Source organism: Geotrypetes seraphini, chromosome 3 (assembly GCF_902459505.1).
Source record: "Geotrypetes seraphini chromosome 3, aGeoSer1.1, whole genome shotgun sequence".
Classification (NCBI taxonomy): Eukaryota; Metazoa; Chordata; class Amphibia; order Gymnophiona; family Dermophiidae; genus Geotrypetes; species Geotrypetes seraphini.
The window spans coordinates 67,092,913-67,118,397 of record NC_047086.1 but is presented as its reverse complement, the minus strand read 5'-3'; the positions used below and the strand labels follow the sequence as shown (position 1 = coordinate 67,118,397).

The following is a 25,485-nucleotide window of genomic DNA, read 5'->3' as shown; positions in this document are numbered from 1 at the left end:
TGAAAACTGGAAAAAGCACAAACAACATCAAAGCAGGTGCCATAAGGCAGTGAGAGGGGCCAAAAGAGATTACGAGGAAAAAATAGCCAAGGAGGCAAAAAACTTCAAGCCGTTCTTTCGATATATTAAGGGGAAACTACTCGTGAAAGAAGTTAATTTCTTGAGCATCCAGAGTGCAAATTTCTCTACTATGGTCAAACAACAGTCTTGCCCCACCATATACTTACTCCTGAGAGGGCCTGTTTAGGTAAATGTAAAGAAATATAAGACTTGCCATCTTGCAAGCTGTCTCATAGTGTCAACTACCTTCTTTTAGCTCGGGGCTGATATTCACCGGGCTAGATTGGCTACCAAAGTCTATTAACTATATATTAAAATATGTATATCTTTGTTCTTCCTACACAGGTACAGACTGCAAGGTGAAGAATGCAATGGCTTGCAATTTAACTGGTCATTATTTAGCTGAAAATTATCCAGAGTTTATGGACTGTATCTGTAAAGAAGATAATTCATGCGATACAAAAAGAATGTTTGGTAAACATTGTGCTCCCAAGGAAGGTAAATAATATATTCATGGTAAAAGAACTCTGAACAATTGCTTTAAAAGCCTGATAGACATTCTCTATAATAGGAAGGCATTATGTATATGATTAGGAGGATTTATTTGGATATAATTTAATCTCTTTAACAAACAAGCTTCAAGAAAGGATGAGACTTCTGTTTGTTGAATTTGGGATGTGTAGCACCAAGATTACCTATTATATAAAAGGATCACAATAATAGTAATGCTACGTATTTATGCATTGGCTTGCATACAAATAGAATTTACTCAGTTTTAGTTTATATATGGTGCTTTGCTCTATATTCCTAAACAAGTAGAACAGGAAACCCACAGGACTGAATACACATTGAACAACAGTGGAGCAGATGGAAAAACAAGGCAATGTTGTCTTGAGGAAAGTAGAGGTTTTGTAAGCTTGAACCTTCTGCTAGAAACAGTTTCTAGCAGGCAGAGTAGGGTCTGGCTTAGTCTCCATTTCCTCCCGCCCTCCCCTCATCTGTCCACCCATAGCTCATTTCTTTACTTATAATCTGAATTTATTGTCAATTATTCTACTTAGGACAACTCTTTATATTTCATTACCTGTAAAGAATCAAACAGTAAATAAGCATACAATATAACCCTAAGACTATCTAAGAAAAAAACCTAAATAAATCATATAATAAACTCCTAAGGCTCTCTATACTAGTCTAATATATTTATAGTAGCTTAATAAGGTTAATTAATTAATCAGCTCAATAACAAGATGCAGACAGCACTCCAGCAGCAAGAGGGTTGCAATCCAGTCTTTTGCACTGAGTGTCACATGTATGATTTTTCTCTCGATTCGCAAGAAGTTCTATGTGAGTGCTTGCTGCAAAGAGCTCCTAGCTCTCAGAGAATGAGTGCATTCCCTTGAGGCTAAAGTAGCAGACTTGGAGGAGATGAGGGAGACAGAGAAGTACATAGAGGAGACTTACAGAGATGTTATAGAGAAGTCCCACCTCCAGTCTGGTAGCCCTTGTGCTGCTTTGGAGGAGAGAGGTCTCCTAGAAGGAGAGCATCACCCTGGTGAAGTAGGAAATAATCCTGTAGCTGGGACCTGCCCACTAGGGGATGCAATATCTTCTCCCACCAAGGATGTGTCTCTAGGGGCTTCTGCCCATGAAGGAAGGGTTAGGATAGCTGTTTTAGTTGGTGATTCAATCATTAGGCATTTAGATAGCTGGGTGGCTTTAGGATTGCCTGGTCACTTGCCTGCCTGGTGAGAAGGTGGTGGACCTCACGCATCACATAGATAAGACTTTAGATAATGCCGGGGAGGAGCCAGCTATCTTTGTACACATAGGTACCAATGACATTCCCCTCCCCTGAGCCATAGTAACATAGTAGATGACGGCAGATAAAGACCCGAATGGTCCATCCAGTCTGCCCAACCTGATTCAATTTAATTTTTTTAATTTTTTCTTCTTAGCTATTTCTGGGCAAGAATCCAAAGCTCTACCCAGTACTGTGCTTGGGTTCCTACTGCCAAAATCTCCGTTAAAACCTACTCCAGCCCATCTACACCCTCCCAGCCATTGAAGCCCTACCCAGCCCATCCTCCATCAAATGGCCATATACAGACACAGACCGTGCAAGTCTGCCCAGTACTGGCCTTAGTTCAATATTTAATCTTATTTTCTGATTCTAGATCCTTTGTGTTCATCTCACGCTTCTTTGAACTCATTCACAGTTTTACTCTCCACCACCTCTCTCGGGAGCGCATTCCAGGCATCCACCACCCTCTCTGTAAAGTAGAATTTCCTAACATTGCCTTTGAATCTACCACCCCTCAACCTCAAATTATGTCCTCTGGTTTTACCATTTTTCCTATCTCTGGAAAAGATTATGTTCTACGTTAATACCCTTCAAGTATTTGAACGTCTGAATCATATCTCCCCTGTCTCTCCTTTCCTCTAGGGTATACATATTCAGGGCTTCCAGTCTCTTCTCATACATTTTCTGGCGCAAGCCTCCTATCATTTTCGTCGCCCTGCTCTGGACCGCCTCAAGTCTTCTTACGTCCTTCGCCAGATATGGTCTCCAAAACTGAACACAATACTCCAAGTGGGGGCCTTACCAATGACCTGTACAGGGGCATCAACACCTTCTTCCTTCTACTGGCTACACCTCTCTTTATACAGCCCAGCATCCTTCTGGCAGCAGCCACTGCCTTGTCACACTGTTTTTTCGCCTTTAGATCTTCAGACACTATCACCCCAAGGTCCCTCTCCCCGTCCGTGCATATCAGCTTCTCTCCTCCCAGCATATATGGTTCCTTCCGATTATTAATCCCCAAATGCATTACTCTGCATTTCTTTGCATTGAATTTTAGTTGCCAGGCATTAGACCATTCCTCTAACTTTTGCAGATCCTTTTTCATATTTTCCACTCCTCTTCGGTGTCTACTGTTACAAATCTTGGTATCATCTGCAAAAAGGCACACTTTTCCTTCTAACCCTTCAGCAATGTCACTCACAAACATTTTGAACAGGATTGACCCCAGCACTAAGCCCTGAAGGACTCCACTACTCACCTTTCCTTCCTCCGAGCGACTTCCATTAACCACCACCCTCTGGCGTCTGTCCGACATCCAGTTTCTAACCCAGTTCACCACTTTGGTTCCTAACTTCAGCCCTTCAAGTTTGTTCAACAGCTTCCTATGAGGCACTGCATCAAAGGCTTTGCTGAAATCTAAGTAAATTACATCTAACATATGTTCTCGATCCAGCTCTCTGGTCACCTAATCAAAAAATTCAATCAGGTTCGTTTGGCACGATTTACCTTTTGTAAAGCCATGTTGCCTCGGATCCTGTAACCCATTAGATTCAAGGAAGTACACTATCCTTTCTTTCAGCAACACTTCCATTATTTTTCCAACAACTAGATATTGTAGCAATATATATTAATATTCCACAGACCAAAAGCCTAGTTATTATTGAAAATGTTTTAAAGATGAGGCTTATGCATCACAGAGTTCCAAATAATTTTATTTTTGTTTTCACAACTTTAGTATTAAAATGAAAATTATTTTTGTTTACAGGGGGCTTTTTTTTTTTTTTTAATAAATCAAAGGCACTGCCATTCGGTCTTTGAGGGCCCCTGACCTTGCCAATCTTTATGTAGTCAATTATGAGGAATTGTTTCTTCAAAGTAGTCCTTTTCGTGATGAGATAAAAATATATAAATGCTATATTGATTACATAAATATAGATATAGATATATATTATTTTTTTTTTTTTACTATGGCAGGGTAATGTAGAGAGATTGAATCTATTTTTTTGAGTGGCTGAACTCCAGAGACTCTAATTGTACTTTAAAAATCAGAACCATGAAAGTGAAGTAGCCTTTTAAAATATTTTGATTAAAAAAAAACCTTCAGTAATTACCATTTCACTACCTCTGTGTATAGGAAATCAACTGACAGAAATTCCTATCTACACTTCACTAGTTTTCATAATAGGAATCTTAAAGAGAATTTGCCAGTCAATTTTTAAAGTTGTGTAGTCTGTGTAGTGATTTCAATGAGTTTGAAGTACAAGCTTAATTGATGACCTCACATTATGTAAAAAGGGTATCCAAGAAAATGTGTTTCTGACAATCTAAATAAGGCATGGATTGCTAAAAGAGAAGATCTTCTATCTGACAGACCACCAAGAACCAAACCAGAAATCATTTGTTTTCCCATTATGCCCACGATATCCAGAACTTTATTAAGAAACATTGGGCAAATCTATCCTCACATGATTGTTTTAAAGATAAGAGGCCTGTAGTTGCTTATTCTTATAACAAGAGCTTTAGAAAAAGATTAGTTCTAACTGCATCTTTACACCAAGAGCCAGTTACCCAGTGATGTTTTGTTTGTGATTCCTCTTAATTATGTAGTACTAGCTGATGCCCCGGCGTTGCACGGGTATTAAATGATAGCAATAACACTGTAAATGGATTCAAATAAAGATACTTTATAGTGGTGAATGAAATTATTTGTTTACAGCTTTATAAAAAGTACAATATTCAAATTATAATGTGAAATATTTGACAAAATGAATATAATACAACTAACACAAAACTTGATTATAAACAACATTTTTAGTTTCACCTCCAGGAGCAAGAACATATAAATTCTTGGGTGAAGAGACCCCCAGAACATATCACCCCAGGTAGTGAGGGATCTGCATACCAAGTTTCGTTCAAATCGGTCAAGCCGTTTTTGAATTACTGTGAGAATGGCAGCTTTTTACTTTTTTTCCATTGACATGAATGGGTGAAATCTGATGTTCTGTTTGTAGCTCCGCCCATGTGTGCAGGTGGGCCGCGAGACCCCCAGAACATATCACCCCAGGTAGTTGGAATTACTGTGAGAATGGCAGCTTTTTACATTTTTTCCATTGACATGAATGGATGAAATCTGATTTTCTGTTTGTAGCTCCGCCCACGTGTGCAGGTGGGCTGCGAGACCCCCAGAACATATCACCCCAGGTAGTGAGGGATCTGCATACCAAGGTTCGTTCAAATCGGTCAAACTGTTTTTGAATTACTGTGAGAATGGCAGCTTTTTACTTTTTTTCCATTGACATGAATGGGTGAAATCTGATGTTCTGTTTGTAGCTCCACCCACGTGTGCAGGTGGGCTGCGAGACCCCAAGAACATATCACCCCAGGTAGTGAGGGATCTGCATACCAAATTTCGTTCAAATCGGTCAAGCCGTTTTTGAATTACTGTGAGAATGGCAGCTTTTTACTTTTTTTCCATTGACATGAATGGGTGAAATCTGATGTTCTGTTTGTAGCTCTGCCCACATGTGCAGGTGGGCCGCGAGACCCCCAGAACATATCACCCCAGGTAGTGAGGGATCTGCATACCAAGTTTTGTTCAAATCGGTCAAGCCGTTTTTGAATTACTGTGAGAATGGCAGCTTTTTACATTTTTTCCATCGACATGAATGGGTGAAATCTGATTTTATGTTTGTAGCTCCGCCCACGTGTGCAGGTGGGCCGCGAGACCCCCAGAACATATCATCCCATGTAGTGAGGGATCTGCATACCAAGTTTCGTTCAAATCGGTCAAGCCGTTTTTGCGTGATCGCGGCACATACACACACACATACATACCTCCGATTTTATATATAGAGATAGATTATTGGCTGTCCTCCAGACACTCATGTTCCATGAGCCACTTTAAGTAATGCTTGTAGCCTCTGGTCCCTTTGAGTACACTGGTCCCTCTTAACCCTCTGGATTTACTAGCCTCTCTAAAGTGAGCATGATGGATCACAAGATTCTAGTCACCTAAAAAAGAGCTTATTGGGAGTTAGGCAATTACCAACAAACATTTCATTCACCCAAGGGTTACTCTAAGAGCACAGGTGGTTCTCCTAGAGACCTCACAAGCTCCTGAGGGTCATATTCAAACAGTACTATAATAATTAGGGTGAAAGAAAAATATCATAAGCTGTGATCAGTCCTTTCATCACTTAATTGACCAATATTCTCCAGTGGCCTGAGGATTCATCCCCCAGGATCTCAGTCTCTCACTTTAAGTCAGCAAACAAAACATTCTTGCCTGAAGAATATGCAAATTAGTCCTCATGCAAATTCAGTCTACAACTCACCCTGAGAAGTATCAGTTCGCAAGAGATTCCAAGCCACTCCTCAGGCTTGTCTCGACTTGTCTCCAGGGCTTTCTCGCACACCCACTCAATCATCACTTTCTGTTTGGGCATAGGGGTTAGGACAGAGTCATCACCTACACAGAACTGAGTTATTTTTCTAATTATAATTCATTTCAGGTTATTTATGTTATCCAGTATCCATGCAAACTACTTTATGTGGGGAAAACTGTACCATTGTGCAGCTTTTTGATTAAACTGGTTCACAGCAGAAGGAGAGGTGGTAACATTGATAAGGTACTTTTGAAAGAACGTTATATTTATGAACTTAACACAGTAAGTAGCTCCATATGTTCAAATTCAGAATTAGATCTGAAACCTTTTTGGTAAAGTGTTCTTTTTAAATTTCTGTTTTACCATCTGTGTTGCAGGCATTAATTTTGATGCAGGTTTTAATTTAGTCCTTTTATGAATGATTTTTCGATATGTTTTTATTTTTTATTTGTGTTCATTTCTGTTCCCATTTCCACTCTTCCTCGGTCCTCCTCTTTCCTTTGCTTACTTTGTCTTTAACTCCTTTCCCCTTTATTCCCTCACTTTTCCTTTTCTTTCTCTTATTTCTTTTCTATTTCCCCTTTGCTCATCCTTCCTTTCCTTTCCCTCCTCTTCCTTCCCCTCTTTTTCCTTCTGACCTCTTCCTCCTTTATTTTATTTTTATTGTCTAAATATCTTTCATATCACACTGATTCTTATATCTTTTTTTGTGAAAACACCATAGATACCTGGAAAAGGAGGCAAAGTGCGAGGTTATAAAATTTGCAGACGATACCAAACTGTGCGGTAGAGTTAGGTCCAGGGAGGAGTGTGAGGACCTGCAAAGGGACCTGGACAAGCTGGAAGACTGGGCAAACAAATGGCAAATGCGCTTTAACGTGGAAAAATGCAAGGTCATGCATATAGGGAAAAAGAACCCGTTGTTCAACTACAAATTGGGGAGGGCATTGTTGGGAGACAGCAGACTTGAGAGAGGCTTGGGTGTGTTGGTGGATGCATCACTGAAGCCATCTGCACAGTGCGCAGCAGCCTCGAAAAAAGCTAACAGGATGCTGGGCATCATAAAGAGGGGCATAACAACCAGGACGCGGGAAGTCATCATGCCATTGTATCGAGCGATGGTGCGTCCACATCTGGAATACTGCGTTCAGTATTGGTCGCCACACCTCAAGAAGGACATGGCGGTACTTGAGAGAGTCCAAAAGAGAGCAACGAAACTGGTAAAAGGGCTGGAACACTGCCCATACGCCGAGAGGTTGGATAGGCTGGGGCTTTTCTCTCTGGAAAAAAGGAGGCTCAGGGGAGATATGATAGAGACCTTCAAGATCATGAGGGGCATAGAGAGGGTGGATAGGGACAGATTCTTCAGACTGAAGGGGACAACAAGTACGAGGGGGCATTCGGAGAAACTGAAGGGAGATAGGTTCAAAACAAATGCAAGGAAGTTTTTTTTCACCCAAAGGGTCGTGGACACTTGGAATGCGCTACCGGAGGAAGTGATCAGGCAGAGTACGGTACAGAGATTCAAACAGGGATTGGATGGATTCCTGAGGGATAAAGGGATCGTGGGATACTGAGAGAGGTGCTGGGATGTAACACAGGTATAGAAAGCTAACCAGGTAATAAGTATAGAAACCCAACAGGTCGTGCATGCACAAGACCGGAGGGTTAGGACTACGATGGGAAGATAGGACTTCAATGAGAAACCAAGGTGGCAAGGGAGCCCCTTCTGGTGATTCAGACAGGTCATGACCTGTTTGGGCCGCCGCGGGAGCGGACTGCCGGGCAGGATGGACCTATGGTCTGACCCGGCGGAGGCACTGCTTATGTTCTTATGTTCTTATACGTTAGGATTGAGTGCTTTTTCCAGTATTTATAGATAATTTATTTTTCCACCTTTTATTTTTAATATATTTTGCAATAGTATTTTCTTTGTTCTTAATTCTGGGGCGCTATGCTACAGCAGTGTATCTTGGTGATTTAACCTGACATTATTATATGTCATGATACATCATTTGTGTGGTGTTATGTTGGTGTTGCTGTATTAGCTTTTCCTGTTTGATTTACGTTGATAGCTATAGCCGCCATTTTGGCAGTAAAAGAGATGCAGTAAGGTTTTGTTCAGTTACTTCCTTTCATTTCTACTTCATATGAGATTAGTGCACACTTTTACATCCTAAAAAGTTGTAATGTAATCAATGGAAATAACGGATCAATATTTTCTGTTTGTGAGTTTCCTGCTAGGATGACAGTTTGAGGTATTTTATTATTGCCCCTAAATGCTGCTGTTTTTAAAGTTTTTTTATTCATATAGATGTTCCTACTATTTGCATTCTTCTGTGATTTTTTTTAAGAAAGCTGCCACTACTTCTCCGTAAGCTGGCTCTTCACTTTCTCACCTTTCTGTCATTTCTTAGAGAGCCTCTCAAAAGAAAACAGAAAAACCAAAAAAAAAGGAGGACACGTCAAACTGAACCAAAAACTTCTTCAAACTCTGCTTAGTGTTGATAATAAGAATAATGCTCAAAAAATGATCAAACCAGGGGGAGAGACAACAGACTTAAAAACTGATATCGGATCAAAGGGCTTCCCAGAATACAAAGTTATTTCAGGTCCCTAGGTCAAAGTTCAACCCTCTAATCATATGGTTTTCATACCATGCAATGGATGTTGGTGTACATATTTCTTTAAAATCAGTCTGGAGTATATTGTGGTTGCAATTGCCTGCCATTGGCAAGATGTGATGTCATCACATTTTTGATATACGATTACTGATTTAATCGTGTGCAGTTTTTGTTTCAGTATAAAGTCATCACATGACTGACGTTAGTGTCATGCTGGAGACGTGGCCGCCATTTGCATGAGCTGTGAGTTCTTAGGCTTGTATGTGTTTTAGTTAGTTTAGGGTGCTGTTGTCTTTTTTGTAAGTATTTACAGTGTTGAAAATTAGAATGAGCTTTTATGCATTTACTAAAAGATTTGTTTTCCTGTAGGTTACTGGCAATGTGGATCCCCCAAAGCAGGTTTAAAATTGAAACGCGTGGCTGGTGAGCGTCTATGAAAACGCTTGGCCGGTGAGCGTCGGGAGTTTATTAAGACCAGTGCTGGAGTCTAAATAGGCAAGCTAAGTATTCACCTGTCATACAGTCATGGAAATGTTGAGTCGATGAGTTTAGTGCACTGGGATTTAAAAGGATTGTGACTGTTAGTTTTAAAAACTTAAACAGTAAGGGAAGAGAGCCATGTGATTAGAAGCTTGAACTTTGAGATTAGGAACTGAGAGAATTTTTTGTTATAGGAGGCCCTATGATTCGGTTTCAGTTTGTTAGTCTGATGTCACTCCCCCTGGTTTGGAGGAAGAAGTGGCATAGTGGTTAGAGCTACAGCCTCAGCCCTCTGAGGTTGTGAGTTCAAATCCTACACTGCTCCTTATGACTCTGGGTATTACTCAATCCTCCATTGCTCCAGGTATGTTAGATAAATTGTGAGCCTACCAGGACAGATGGGGAAAAAATACTTGAATACCCGATTGTAAACTGCTCACAGATATGTACTGTACAACATTATTCTTATTGTCCTGAAGAGATGCTCAGTGAGGATCTGCTAAGGGGAAGAAAAACTCAATTTTGGAATATCTCACCTGCTGGCATTCAAACTTGGGAAAAGATAAACTTTGGGCTTTTGTAGATTATTCCATTGTCCTTCTCTTTTATTTTTTATTTTTTTAGATCAGTACTGCTTTTTCAGCAAAGTCAGTTTAGGCTATAGTGTAGCCTTTAGAGCAGGGGTGTCCAATGTTGGTCCTTGAGGGCCGCAATCCAGTCGGGTTTTCAGGATTTCCCCAATGAATATGCATGAGATCTATTAGCATACAATGAAAGCAGTGCATGCAAATAGACCTCATGTATATTCATTGGGGAAATCCTGAAAATCCGACTGGACTGCGGCCCTCGAGGACCGACATTGGACACCCCTGCTTTAGAGTCTCTGTTAGGGTCTTTTATAAAGAAGTATTTTTGTCTGGATTAGTATTTTAGACTGCATTTCAGAACATAAAATAAAATAGGGCACAGAGCAGTTGAGGAAAGTCTGTTTAGTGTTTAATTCCCTTCCACCCTCTCGAGCTCCCACCCAACCCAAGGGTGATCTTTTGATTTATAGGCTCTTCAGCCAATTAAGAACAGGGCATTGCTTTAGTATAATTTTTTTCTGCTTTTTCTTCTCTTTTTCATCAGGTGTAAGTATTTCAGCAACCACAGTATGGCTGGAAAACATTGTGTCACTAAAGTTGTTGCTCAAGTTAAAGCTTCTGTCTCTGTGTAGACAGAAAATGTTACCCAAGCAAAGGAAGTGGTTCCATGTGCAATCTGTCTTCAGCTTGAATCCCTCATGAAGGAAGTAAAGGAACTGAGAGAGGAGGTGGCAAGACTGAGAAGCATCCATGAAAATGAGAACTACTTCAATGAAATAGTTCATGAGGTGTCAAAAATGTTCAGCAATGGGGTAAAGGTGCTGTGCTTAGGGAAGACAGTAGAACTCAGATTACGGGACACTGCAGGATGTATACTGTAACTTCACCAGTCCTGGAAGTGGAGCAGATGGTAGCATCCCAAGGAGAGAAGGGACCAAAGTTTGAAATCCCCAAAGTTGATGGATACATGACCACTAGGAGGCATAAGGTAGTGGTGATTGGTGATTCTCTTCTGAAAGGTAGTGATTGTTGGTGATTCCCTTTTGGAGGTGTCCATCTGCAGACCAGACATGATGTCCCGGGAGGTATGCTGTTTGCCTGGAACCAAAATCCAAGATGTTATGGAGATCTTGTGAAGACTCATCAAGCCTAATAACTATTATCTAATCTAACTATTATCTGCTCATTCATGTTGGCATTAATGATAATGCTAGGTACCCTTCCGAATGTATAAAAAGTGACTTTGTGGCTCTGGTAGAGAAGGTAAAGCAATCTGGTGCACAGATGATATTTTTGTTGATACTCCCTGTTGAAGGTAAAGGACCAGGCAGGGAAGCTCATATCCTGAAGATCAATGTGGATGGTGTCGACAAGAGTGTTCTAGCTTCCTGGACCATGGGATAATTTTCCAAGAGCTGATGAGTAGGGATGATGTATAGGGATGGAAGAAGGAGTGGCTTAGTGGTTAGAGCTACAGTCTCAGCACCCTGAGGTTGTGGGTTCAAATCCCATGCTGCTCCTTGTGACCCTGGGCAAGTCACTCAATCCTCCATTGCCCCAGGTGCATTAGATAGATTGTGAGCCCATTGGGACAGATAGGGAAAAATGATTAACTAATTGTAAACTGCTTAGATAACTTTGATAAGCGGCATATATATACCTAAAATAAATCTATCAAAGAAGGAAAGAAGTGCCTTCAGCAGCAGGCTAGTTAACCTACTGAAGAGGGCTTTAAACTAATCTTTGGGGCACAGTGATCAAAGCCCCCAGGTGAATATAAGCCCTCACGTAAGTGAATAACTAAATACTTCTACCCAAAATGGGAAAAGGGGCAATGTCTGGAAAGCAGTATATAATAATGCTCAAAGTATGGGAAACAATGGTCTAGATCTAGAGGCTGTGTTGAAATAAGTTGAGAACCATGACTAGGAAATAGTTATACTGGACTATAATCTGTTCAGGAAAGACAAGGTAGGAAGAAAAGGAGGGGGAGTGGTGTTATATGTTAAAGATCATATTAAAGTCACACAATTGCAGTGTAAGTAAGAGGCACTGTGGGTCAATATGGAAAGAGGGAATGGAAATCATATTTACATTGGTATAATATACAGGCTTCCTTCACAGATGGAAGAAGTGGACAGAAATTTAATAGTAGACATTCAGAATATAGCTGTAAAAGGTGAGGTGATTTCTGTACTGGGACCGGTGCTATTTAACTTATTTATAAATGATCTGGAAATTGGAACGACGAGTGAGATGATTAAATTTGCAGATGACACTAAACTGTTCAAAGTTTTTAAAACGCATGCGGATTGTGAAAAATTGCAGGCCGACCTTAGGAAATTGGAAGACTGGGCATCGAAGTGGCAGATGAAATTTAATGTGGACAAATGCAAAGTGATGCACATTGAGAAGAATAACCTGAATCACAGTTACCGGATGCTAGAGTCCACCTTGGGGGTTAGTCCCTAAGAAAAGGATCTGGGTATCATTGTAGACAATATGATGAAACCTTCTGCCCAATGTACGGCGGCAGCCAAAAAAGCAAACAGGATGCTGGGAACTATTAAAAAAGGGATGGTTAACAAAACTAAGAATGTCATAATGCCCCTGTATCGCTCCATGGTGCGACCTCATTTGGAGTATTGCATTCAGTTCTGGTCTCCTTATCTCAAGAAAGATGTAGTGGCTCTAGAAAAGGTTCAAAGAAGACTGACCAAGATGGTAAAGGGGATGGAACTCCTCTTGTATGAGGAAAGACTAAAATGGCAGAAAATAGGTGAGGAACTCTCATTTATGTGTGTAACTTACACATATACTGGGCACTCTTAAGCACGCACGTGTAAACCAGCTTTATCACAAATATAAGTATGAGCATCTGAATATTAGGCACATTTATACTAGTTATACTAACTTTCTATAACAGAAAGTAGGTGCTGTTGAGACAGACATGGGGAAGCCACTGCTTACTCTGGATCGATAGCATAGAATGTTGCTACTGTTTGGGTTTCTGTCAGGTACTTGTGATCTGGATTGATGCCTGTGAAAACAGGATGCTGGTCTAGATTAATGCTGCCTGAATCAGGGAAAAAAAATTCAATTTGATTTGATTCAGCCTACTGAATTGATTTTTTTGATTCAATTCGATTTGCTTTCCCTGTCTATTCAGGCATTTTTTTCAAATGTCCTTGTGGATTTATTTTGTATCCACTTCACCCACCCCCACCTCCCATTTGCCCTCTCCAACCCTACGCCTGAGCTGTGGTGAAAACAAAGTAAACAAAAAAGACATTTCCTCACGCTCGCTAACTCCAGCTCTGGCAGAATACACATTTCAAATCTGACATATTGAAATCACAAAATAGCAAAATAGAAAATACAATTATTTTTTCTACCTTTTGTTGCCTGGTCAATTTATTATTCAAATCATGTTGGCCCAGGCTCTGGTTTCTGTTTGTCTTCTGTTAACAAGCTTGCCAAGGTCTCCTGCCCATTTTATCTTTTCTTCTTTCTCTGTGCTTACCATTCATCTGCCACCTCTGTACCTTCCCTTCCATTGCCATATCCAACATTTCTTGCACACTGTCTACCAGTTCTCTCTCTCTTTCTCTCTCCCTACCTTCTGTCCTGGGTCACACCTCTCTATTTCCCTCAATGCAGCATCTCTCCCTTCCTCCTTCCATTATCATGTGCAACATTTTTCTCTCTCCCCATGCACCATCTCTTCCTGCTCTTCACCCTATGTCCAAAATTTCTCCCTCTCTCATTTCCATGCATATCACCCTCCCCTTCACCATATGCAGGATTTCTCCCTCTCACCCCTTTTCACCTATTTTTGTATCTCTGCTTTCCTCTCCTCTACCCCATGCCCAGCAATTCTTTCTCTCTCCTCCCCCCCCCCCCCCGCATGTGCAGCAACTTTCCATCCCTCCCTCCCAGCCCTCTGTGCAGCAGCTTCCCATGCCTCTCAACCTACTATGCAGCACTTCTTGACTGGACGCCCCCGCCCCACCACTACTGTGAGATCTTACAAACCAGCAGTGATGACAGACAGACAGAGGCAGTGCTCTGAACAAGCTATTCATGGTCTGTACGCCAGGGCTTCCGTCTGCTGCATCATCAGTGACACGGCAAAAGGAAGGCCCCAGCAGGGCAGGCCACGAGTAGCCTTCTCAGAAAGCTGCTGCTGCTTTAGGAGGCCCTGGAGGTATGTCAGGCCTCACCGGGGGGGAGGGTTGGCCACTGAATTGCTGAGTCCGATTCACTGAAGTCTAGTCTAGATAGACCCAGTATGGCTATTCTTATGTTCATTATAAAATAGACTACTGCTACATTTGACCCCATAGTGACAATATTCACCTACTATCCATAGAGCTGTAAAGTTTAAATTAGGTGTCTTAAAGTTCAGCTATGCATAGATCTGCCCTATACCCTATTCTGTAACATGTGTATCTAGATTTCAGCCTATGCATCCCCAAAGTTTGACCTGCTTCAACCTTGACACTGCAGTTTCATTTTATGTTCTTTCTAAAATCTGCCTTCACATATGCGTACACATTTTAGACAAATTGTGGAGGTTCATTATTGCATATTAACATTTACTTACATTTATTTCTGCAGAACTATTAAAACCATCTGCCACAAATATTCAGTCAAGCTTCAAACAGCAAACAGAATACAAAGGCGTAACACCAGATACCGAAAGGGGAAATGACTGTGGCGTTGCAAAACAAGTTTGCCAGCAGTCTCCTCACTGCTACACCATGTACGAGAACTTTAAAAAACTGTGCAGTTCTAAGCTGGAGCACTGTGACCGCCAAACCTCCGGACCACCCTGTTTGATAGCATGGAATGAGCTGAGTAAAACAGTTCTTGGAAGCTGCAGATGTCCAGATCCAGCCCGTGAACATTGTTTAAAGATCTGGAACACTGTGTTTAATAACAATTGTTTGATGCATATTCAGACCAGTCATGCGTATACTACTGACGAATATGAAGAGTGGAGCCTTCTAGGTATGGATGCATGTGGCTAGCGAAGAGCCTAACAGTTTGTGAATCTAGAAATCTGTCATAAATTCACCAGGATTTTCATGATCAAGATATTAGATAAAAAGTCTAAAAGAGCTGATTATGCAACTGCTTTTTTTTCCAGAATATTAAGAAAGCACATTTTACTATACAATAGTTGAAGTCTGTGTAGAAAATTATCTAGTCACCTTTATGTTCATAATATCCAGGGTGCTAAGAAATAATAACAGTGTGCTCCTAATACAAAAAAGGAATATTCTATGCCTATGAAAAACCTGGGAAGTGCAGTTTTTTAATGTGATTTACATATGAAAATCCCTTTCGGTATAGCTAAAATCTATGGGTCCTATATTCAGACCGTGGGAGGCAGCGATGATCTTGGATTATCAATGCTGGATTGTCTCCGATGACCAGCATTTGAATATCTGGGTTGGTTTGTTTTATGACCATCTTTAACATAATCAGTTAAGTTGATATTCAGCGCTGACTGGTTAAGTTATAATTGGCAAAGATAGGATGGCTATTTAGGCAGTCCGATTTGCCTGCTAAAAATAGCTAGTTATCGTTCAATATGGCCGGTTAACTTTTAGCCAATAACCACAAATATTCAGCGGAGATAACTGGCTATCTCATACTGAATATTCATTGTTAGCTGGTTAAGCAGTATTTAACCATCAGCAGCTGTTTCTGGCTGGTTAAATATCTTTGATTTTAGGGGGATGAGAATATTCTTTTACAACATGTATACATTTAAGCTACGAGAGGAAGTGTCCAAGAGGAAAAGTATGTGCATAGATGGCATATCCAAATATTTGCACAGACCAGGGGAATAGTAGCAGTAAATGACAGCAGATAAAGACCCAAAAGGTCCATCCAGTCATCCCAACCATACACACTCTATAAATTAATCATTTAATTTATATGGTCCTTTTTCTTAGATATTTCTGGGCCAGAAACTTAGAGCTCTGCATGGTAGTGAGCTTAGGTTCTAGCTAGCAGAGTCTCTGTCAAAGCTCACTTCAGCCCATCTAAACCATCCCAGCCATTGAAGCCCTCCCCAGCCCGTCTTCAACTGAATGGCCATATAAGGAGCACAGACCGTGCAAGTCTACCCAGTACTGGCCTTAGTTCTTCAATATAAATCCATTATTTTAGGATTAGAGACCCTCTGTGATAATCCCATGCTTTTTTGAACTCTTTCACCATTTTCCTCTCCACCACCTCCCTCGGGAGCACATTCCAGGCATCGACTACCCTCTTCTTAAAGAATTTCCTAATATTACTCTACCATGCCTCAACCTAAGATTATGCCTTCTGGTTTTACCATTTTTCTTACTCTGGAAAAGATTTTGTTCTACGTTAATACCTTTCAAGTATTTGAACTTCTGAATAATATCTCCCCTGTCCCTCCTTTAATCTAGGGCAGGGGTAGGCAATTCTGGTCTTTGAGAGCCGGAGCCAGGTCAGGTTTTCAGGATATCCACAAAGAATATGTATGAGATAGATTTGCATGCACTGCCTCCTTGAGATGCAAATCTATCTCATGCACATTTATTGTGGATATCCTGAAAACCTGACCTGGCTCCGGCTCTCGAGGACTGGAATTGCGTACCCCTGATCTAGGGTAAACAACATCAGGGCTTCTTTCCTCTTACATCTTTTGGTGCAAACCTACCATTTTCGTCACCCTCCTCTGGACCACTTCAAGTCTTCTTATGTCCTATGCCAGATACAGTCTCCAAAATTGAACACAATACTCCAAGTGGGGCCTCACCAACGACCTGTACAAGGGCATCAACATCTTTTTTTCTTCTACTGATTATGTCTCTCTATATATAGCCTAGCATTCTCCTGGCAATAGCCACCGCCTTGCCACACTGTTTCATTGCCTTTAGATCTTCAGACACTATCACCCCAAGGTCCCTCTCCCCATCCGTGCATATCAGCCTCTCACCTCCTAGCACATATGACTCCTTCTAATTTCTAATCCCGAAATACATTACTCTGCACTTCTTTGCACTGAATTTTAGTTGCCAGATATTAGACCATGAAAAAATATGTAAAAACATAAAGAATATGAAATAGAACAATTAATTTCAACAATTCTAAATTTAATGGATAGGGAGATTTTTATCTATCTTCATTTACAATTTCCTACTCACTTTCGGTTCTCATGGAGAGTTCCTTGTCAAGTTTCTTTAGAAGTTTGGCTGTCAGTACTTCTTTCAGTACAATCCTAAAGGTCTTTTTCAAGACTACCTGAAATAGAGATACCACTATGATATCCTGTTATCAGTTTGGTATGTCCCCTGAGGAAGGCAGTGTTCTGCCGAAACTAGGATCCTAGTTGGGACTTCCCTTAGGAACTTTCAATAAAATCCCTTGTGTTTTATTGTGACATCGGCTTTTCCTTTCTTTTGTTTTGCAACTCACCAAGTCAGGTTTTACGCTCCTTAAACGATCAGCGCTAGGTACTTCCAGGACCTAAGAGCACAAAACTTGAATCCACTAGATCCAGAACATTTTATTTTCTATCTCCATTTATCAGAAATAGTCTCCCACTGCATATCCGTAATGAGTTGTCATTTAAGAATTTTAAAGTAGCACTTAAGACTTGGTTATTCAATCAAGCATATAATGATGGTTAGAGCCAGGGTCCCTCTCTTAGGACACCATATTTCTGACTTGAATTTAAATCCCCTTTCTTCTTCTTCTCTCCTTTTGATCTATTGAGTGTGCTCAGTTTGTCATCTTATGTATTACACGGAGCTCTTTTCAACACCTTTATTAGACTGTACCCCAGTCGGTTCTGTGAGTCAGCATGAAGAGTATTGAAAATTTTTAATATAAACCAAATTTTCAGTACCTGGTGTCTAGTGGAGACCCCCTGGATCCTTGTTCTGGCTCCCCTGCAGATCCATAACTTCACTGAGGCCCACTCACTTCTTCCTCAGTGCCGTCATATTCAAAATGGCAGCGCCCTGCTCATGAAGTGCATTCTGGGTTACACTGAGTAAGCCCAAGATGTTATCTATGGGAATGGGCAGATAGGATCTGCACTTCAAATATGTCCTCCTACTATCTCAATTCCTTTTTCTGCAAAGAAAATTTAACTAACATGGTTAACCCATTCTGAGCTCTTTGGGGAGGACGGGTGGTTAGAGCTACAGCATCAGCACCTTGAGGTTATGGGTTCAAATCCCTCACTGCTCCTTGTGACCTTGGGCAAGTCACTTAATCCCCCCATTGCCCCTGGTACACTAGATAGTGTTTGAGTCCACCAGGACAGATAGGAAAATATGATAAAAGTCCAAGAATATAAAACCACTTATCCCTTCTTCTACAAAACTGTGTTAGAGGTTTTTAGCGCAGGGATCCGCACTGCTCCCAATGCTCATAGAGTTCCTATGAGCGTCGGGAGCAGTGCGGGCCATTCAGCGCAGCTCTCTGCGCTAAAAACTGCTAGCACAGTTTCGTAGAAGAGGGGGTTAGGACAGAAGTGGTATATAAATAAATAAAATAAAAAAATATATAATATATAATATGGGCTAGCAAACCTTTACACTCTGCATATCATTCTCTTAATGCATACTACAATAATCACATGTTAAAAATGTACATTAAAAACAGCAAGCTAGTTTAAAGCATCAATAATGCTATCTCTCTTCACACATTACCTACTTTTGAGGATTTCTATTTTTTTTTTAATTCAGAGGTTGTTTGGGGTTTTTTTTTGCCAATACTTAATATAGACATTTGTAGGCAAAACAGCAGATAATAATAATAATAATAATAACTTTATTCTTATATACCATGGATTCTACATTCATAAAGATACATAAACATTTCTTGCTTGTTGATGAAAATTATATTGTGGTTTCTTTGACTCATAATGCATTCAAAACATGACATATCTTTGAAAAGTATGCCCTGCACAGTCTACATTTGCATTTGAGATTTAATTGCTGACCTTTTCCAAATACAAGCTTAAGGCATTTTACAAATAAGTAGACAAGTTTATTTCCCTGTCCAAGTAGGCTTGAAATCTAAGTTGAGCCCTTCATAATAAAAGCAAGCCATGCATGATTTCAAGTATGTACTGATTCATAGCCTCTATGAACTAAGAAGAAATAAAGGGCTCTGTCTATACCTGTCCACTGCTTGTACTTTTTAGTTAAATTACTCTGTACACTCTGATTTTATCTATACCTAACAAGCTAGATGACCAATATTTCCCATTGCAGCAAAGTGAGAGGCTAGAGAAACTGGGCTTCTTCTCTCTTGAAAAGAGGAGACTGAGAGGGGACATTATAGAGAAAGAGAGATTGTTCACCCTCTCCAAGGTAGAGAGAACAAGAGGGCACTCTCTAAAGTTAAAAGGGGATAGATTCCGTACAAACATAAGGAAGTTCTTCTTCACCCAGAGAATGGTAGAAATCTGGAACGCTCTTCTGGAGGCTGTTATAGGGAAAAGCACCCTCCAGGGATTCAAGACAAGGTTAGACAAGTTCCTCCTGAACCAGAATGACACAGGTAAGGCTAGACTCAATTAGGGCACTGGTCTTTGACCTAAGGGCCATTGCGTGAGCAGACTGCTGGGCACGATGGACCACTGGTCTGACCTAGAAGCGGCAATTCTTATGTTCTTATGCTTTTGTTCTCAGGGCCTCGGTTCTACCTAAGGCCATGAAAAGTGATTTTCTTAAGGTTACAAGGTGCATCAGTAGGAGACAGTTCTGCAACTGGGGACATCCATTTAGGAATTTTGAAGCTATAGGATAGGTGCCTATTCTACTCGTATAATGAAATCTAGGCACCTAAGTTCTATTATAGAATACTAGCATAACCCAGTATTGGAATTCCTAATGTTTAGACACCCTCATTCGTATGGGTGCCTAGGTTATATAATTTCCCTTTTAGATCTAGCATCTTTGTTCTTCTCTGCTTATTTCTCTGCTGACCCCTTCCCATCATCAATCTCTCTATTTTCTCATTCCTGTCTCTCCCCTTCCCCTCCTCTAATCTCCATGACAGCTGTTTCCTTCCTTTTTTTCTTTCGCCCTTCCCTCCTCCTCCTGTCCAGCAGTAACTCTCTTCCCTTTCCTTTCCCTCCTCCCCTCCCAACAGCATCTCTCCTTCTCCTTCCCTCCAGGTCCAGTAGCAGCTGTCCCTTTATTTTCCCTTATCCAGCAGCTTCCCAGCCTCCAACAGTGGCTTTCTCCCCTCCCAGCAACTCTCTGTACTTGCCAGCACAGAGATTCACTAAGGCAGCCTTGGGTCCTTTGATGGGTCATGCTGCCTCTGAGGAAAGAAGAAGTTGCATCATCAGAGGTGGCCATGACTCAACAAAAGCCCCAAGGCTGCCAAAGTGAATCGCTGCATTGGCTAGTACCAAGAGCTGCTGGGTGGAGAGAAAGCCACTGTCGGAGGCTCCCCATGATCTCGCCAGCCCTGTACAGACCTGCAGGAAATTGCAGCTCGATCTCGTCAGCCCTGCGCAGACTGGCAAGAATTTTCTGCGGACCGGTGGTTAAAGAACACTGCTCTAGGCTACTGCAACATCCTCTATCTCCCCTACCCCGCAACCAAGATAAACAACTATAAACAGTACAAAACACAGCTCTGAGACTTATCTACTCACTGAGGAAACACGACCACATCACAGCGGCTTACCTAGATTCACACTGGCTCCCAATACAAGCAAGAATACTATTCAAATTCTACTGTCTACTATTTAAGATCATAAACGGAGACTGCCCAGCCTACTTGAACAACCGACTAATCCAAACAACCACAGCCAGACATAGGAGAACCCACACTCCATTCACGCACCCTCCAATCAGAAATGTCAAACGATAAAAAATGTATAATGGCCTCCTGGCCACTCAAGCAGCAAAACTAGACTACCAATTCTCCAATTTACTGATCATGACCCTAGACTACAAAACCTTCAGAAAAGAAATAAAAACCCTGCTATTCAAGAAATCCTTAAAGACAAACTAACACAGCAAGAATCATCTCAATCGCCAATAGCAACCCACTCCACTCCATAATACCACGGGAAATGTCCAGATAACTCCTTATGTAATCCGCCTTGAACCGCAAGGTAATGGCGGAATAGAAATCACAAATGTAATGTAATGTAATATACTTCTATTTGGGTTTCATTAATCCTTCCACCACATATACTTTTTACTCACATAACTCATGAGTTAACTTTATAAGAAGCCTTATACACATGCAAAAAAAAAAAAAGTTTCCACCCCAAATATCCTTTATAAAATTAACCCCGTGGAGGGGCATAAAAAAAAAGTCTAAGTCCCCTTTTGGCATAAGGCCCTAAACGCTAAAAATAGCAGCAGGGAAAATGTCCATTCTAAAAAAAAACATCCAAAATGAGGGGTTTTTTTGAGAATGGCCTACCTCTACATTCAGCAGTTTAATCACCCAGACCACCACTACATCTAACCTTAGAACACATTATCAACCAAAAAATTGCCCAAGTCCCAAACGCCCAAAACAAGACTTTTAGAGGGGACAGTCCTTCTCCTAAAAGCTGGATTCTGTAATCGGCGTCTGTCAAAAACAACACCGGTTACAGAATTCCCCCCGCTCACATCAATCACGGCAGGAGAGATGCCTAATCTCTCCTGCCGCAATCGCGATCCCTCCTCCCCCACCTCTGAACTGCAGTGAACCGCAGCAGAAGAGATTGGACATCTCTTCTGCCATGGTTCGTGGCAGTTCAGGGGGGGGATTGCAATTGCGGCATTGGAGATGAGGCATCTCTCCTGCCGCGATTGTTGCAGTGGGGGGATGGGCAGGTTGCCGGGGCTGCTGAGCTGATCAGCCCCGATTCAGAACTTTTACCTGTTTTGACTTGGTCTAAGTCAAAATGTATACGTTCCGACTGGGCAACCTGTTAAAGTTTTTGGTTATACTTGCTGTACGACTAAGTCTAGTTTGACCCACCTCCCGCCCTTTCCCCTCCTCTAAAAATGCCTCTTTTCGCTGTAGGCGTTTAGAGGCAGGGTAAAGGCCTAAGCTGGTTTCAGATACATTTAAAACCAGCTTTGATTATCGGTACTTGGACAATCTGTCTTTTTGATCGTCCAAGTACCGATTTAGGCCACTTTTTGAACATTTTCTTGTTGTGTTTTTTTTTTTTTAATTATGAGCTCCTTACTGCGTACTTTAATTTTATTGCATATTTTGTTAATATTCTTACATGAAATTCTCATTTTCTTTCAGATGACACGAACATAGATCTTAAATTAGAATGGGACCAAAGTACTCTTTCTAAACAAGGTACATGTGTGTTTGTTTTCTAATTTTTTATAACGACTGTCACTGTTCTGACACTGCATTACAATCTGGGGGTTATTTCAGAAGCCCTGTTTGTGATTTCCACATGGCCTTTATATGGGCAAAAAGACTCTTTATCACAAGGCTACTGCTAGGAGTCACCAGTACCAGACTGTGAATAAATAACATGATTTTCAAATGATTTCTCTCTCTTCTTAGATTACCAAGGTCCTCAGTCCTGTTTAGATGTTACCATGCTTTGTCTCTCGGATTCGGTGTGTAACAGACAATTAGCTTATCGCATTAAAGCTTGCACCAGCACTGGAGATCAATGTGACATGCAACAATGCCAAGTTGCAATAAGATTGTTCTATGAAAACATGCCATTTAATGTTGCTCAACTATTGGCTTTATGTGACTGTGACCAATCTGATAGCATCTGCCAGCAAGCCAAGGAAAATCTTCATAGCAAACCATGTGCTGTTAACATGGATCCTTCCCCTTCTTGTCTTAATGTAATTCACAGCTGCCTGATGGACACGTTTTGCAGGTTAGTAAACAAAAAAGCAGTGGCAATCCTTATTTAAGTCTTGCAGTCATTTTCTGATGCCATTTATGGTACAGACATGCCAAAGCTGAGCTTAGTCTTCAGGTAAGATTACATTTTAAAAAAATCCACAGCAGATTTCCTCCAATAATTTTTTCTGTACTTGATGCATGGATCAACAAAAGATTTCTGCAGCCTAGTAGCTATTATTGTGCTACTTTCTTTTGGGAAAAGGCTACAATAAGTTCCATGAATCAAGACCTAATAATGCTACAAGAAGGACTGGAAAGAGGAATATATTAGAAACATTCAAAAATATCCAAAGTATAAAAAAGGCACAAGAAGCACTTTTTCACTGAAATATATGTCTAGCTAGAACAGGCATGTCCAAGTTCAGTCCAAGAGGATTGCAAGCAGACCAGGTTTCAGAATACCCCTAATGAATATGCATGAGAGAGATCTGCATACAATGGGTGTTTATGTTTATTTTTCATTTGATATTCCGCCAATGCAAAAGGCCTAGGCGGCTTACAATTCCAAAACAAAGAGCAGAGGAAAGGATCGCTATAAAATTATAGTAAAGTCTACTTTCATACAGGTGACCAATCATACATAAATACAAGTAGTTAGTTATGCATTAAAAACGGTTGTGTTATCTTATCCAGATCAGTCTTCCTGAAGGGAACAGTTAAAAGCTATTTTAAAGAAATCCATTTTTTAAAAGAATCTTAACTTTGGGAAAAGATCGCTCCACCCTAATCAGAGGTGGCAAGTTATTCCATAGAAAAGGTGAGATAAAAAAAATAAGTTGATTTTCTTATAGATTCATAATGGGCTAGTTTGGGCATGTAGTGGGCATTCAAATCTTTCATATGCATATTTATTAGGGATATCCTGAAAGCCTGGTTCCAGGCCCACCAAAACCCACCAAAATTGAGGTGAATATAGTAGGTTTGGGGGAGTTTTGGAGGGCTCACCATACATTAGAAGAGCGTTATGGTGAGATGTACTTCTGGCACCTTTTATGTGACATTCACAGCAGTGCCCTCTAAGGTGCCCCAATTGCTCTATTAACATGTCTATGCATCCAGTCCATTACAATGCTGGTCCCTCTCACATTCAAATGGTCTGGATTTGGACGTTTTGAACTTGGAAGGTTTTGTGGTTGAAAATGGCAAATAAAGTTGAACGTCCTATGGGGTTGGATATCCTGGTGGTCAAGATATCTAAGTAGGCAATTAAAAACAAATGGACTTCTTTCAGTGTTGCTAGCTTCTAAAATGGCCATTTCTCTGCCTCTGTCTTTGAACATCTTGCGGAAAACATTAACAGCTCAGACCCTTCCCCGCAAATTAGAAAAAAAGACGCCCAATTACTCCCTCCCTCCCACTGATCCCCTCCATGGCCATTCAATTCCCCTATTTGGCAGGAGAGATGTCCACTCCCTCATGCCACCAGCATCCCTCACCACCCCTCCAATTTCCCCCTGACAGCCCCCAACACCTTTAAATTGAAGGACGGCAAGGGGGATGCCCACTCCCTCCTGTCGCTGGGGGTCCCCTGCCACCCTGATAACCTCCCTAATAACCCCCAACTGTCCCCCTTCGTATCTTTAACATGAAGGCTGACAGGAGGAATGCCTACTCTCTCCGGTGGACAAGCTCGCCACTTCAAAATGGCAGGCCTTCCCTTTCCCAGTGCATCCTGGGATGCAACAGAGAGGGACCAAAGGCTCTGATTTGCTCAGGCATCTAAGGCCCCTTCTTTGTGAGGGACGCCGGTGGCAGGAGGGAGTGGGCATCCCTCCTGCTAATCTTGCACAGGGTAGGGGGCAGGCAGTGATAGATGAGGTAAGGTGGTGGCTTTGGCCCCATTATGAAAAGTTACATTTTGAAATGTGTGGAGTTTTTTGCCAATGATACAGAGCAGAACTGGCTTAAGAACTCATTGGGTTGCAGTCCGTATATTGTTGATAAGTTGAGGCTTTTTCTCCACCTATTATAAATGCACTTTCATGGGGTATCTCCACCACTAGGCTAATAACAATTTTTTGCTGATTGTAATTTTATTTTGTTATTGCGACTTGGATTCTTGAGAGATGTTTAAATACCTACATAATATAAATGTGCATGAGTCAAGTCTCTTTCATTTGAAAGGAAACTCTGCAATGATAGGGCATAGTATTAAGTTAAGAGGTGACAGTCTCCGGAGTAATCTGAGGAAATACTTTTTTACAAAAAGGTAGATGCGTGGAACAGTCTCCTGAAAGATGTGGTGGAAACAGAGACTGTGTCTGAATTCAAGAGGGCCTGGGACAGGCAAGTGGGATCTCTCAGAGAAAGAGATAATGGTTACTGAGGATGGGCAGACTAGATAGGCCATTTGGCCTTTATCTGCCATCATGTTTCTATGTTTCCGATGTCTGTTCCACTCTTCCTTTTTTTCTGGCTCTTCCTTCTCTCTTATGTCTGTCCTATTTCTCTCATCCAGCATGTCTGTCCCTCTCCCTTTCCATCCAGTATTTCTATCCCCATCTCTCCCTTCTATTCAGGTTCTTCCTTCTCTCCCTTCAAGAATCAAGCATATCTCTCCCCCTTCTCTTCAGTCCAGTGGGCCTGCCTCTCTCCTCTTCCATCTGTCATGTCTGTCCCTCTCCCCTTCCATCCAG

At 41.2% G+C, this 25,485-nt stretch overlaps 1 protein-coding gene across 2 annotated transcripts in view; it reads left to right on the top strand.

Moving 5' to 3' along the window:
- GFRAL (GDNF family receptor alpha like) overlaps positions 1-25,485 on the top strand; it is a 79,667-nt gene that overhangs the window by 32,320 nt on the left and 21,862 nt on the right. For both annotated transcript variants that reach the window (XM_033935919.1, XM_033935918.1), the window contains exons 3-6: positions 406-558; positions 14,558-14,950; positions 22,217-22,273; positions 22,490-22,820. In XM_033935919.1, the coding sequence (XP_033791810.1) occupies positions 406-558; positions 14,558-14,950; positions 22,217-22,273; positions 22,490-22,820 (934 nt within the window). The remainder of the gene's footprint in view (positions 1-405; positions 559-14,557; positions 14,951-22,216; positions 22,274-22,489; positions 22,821-25,485) is intronic.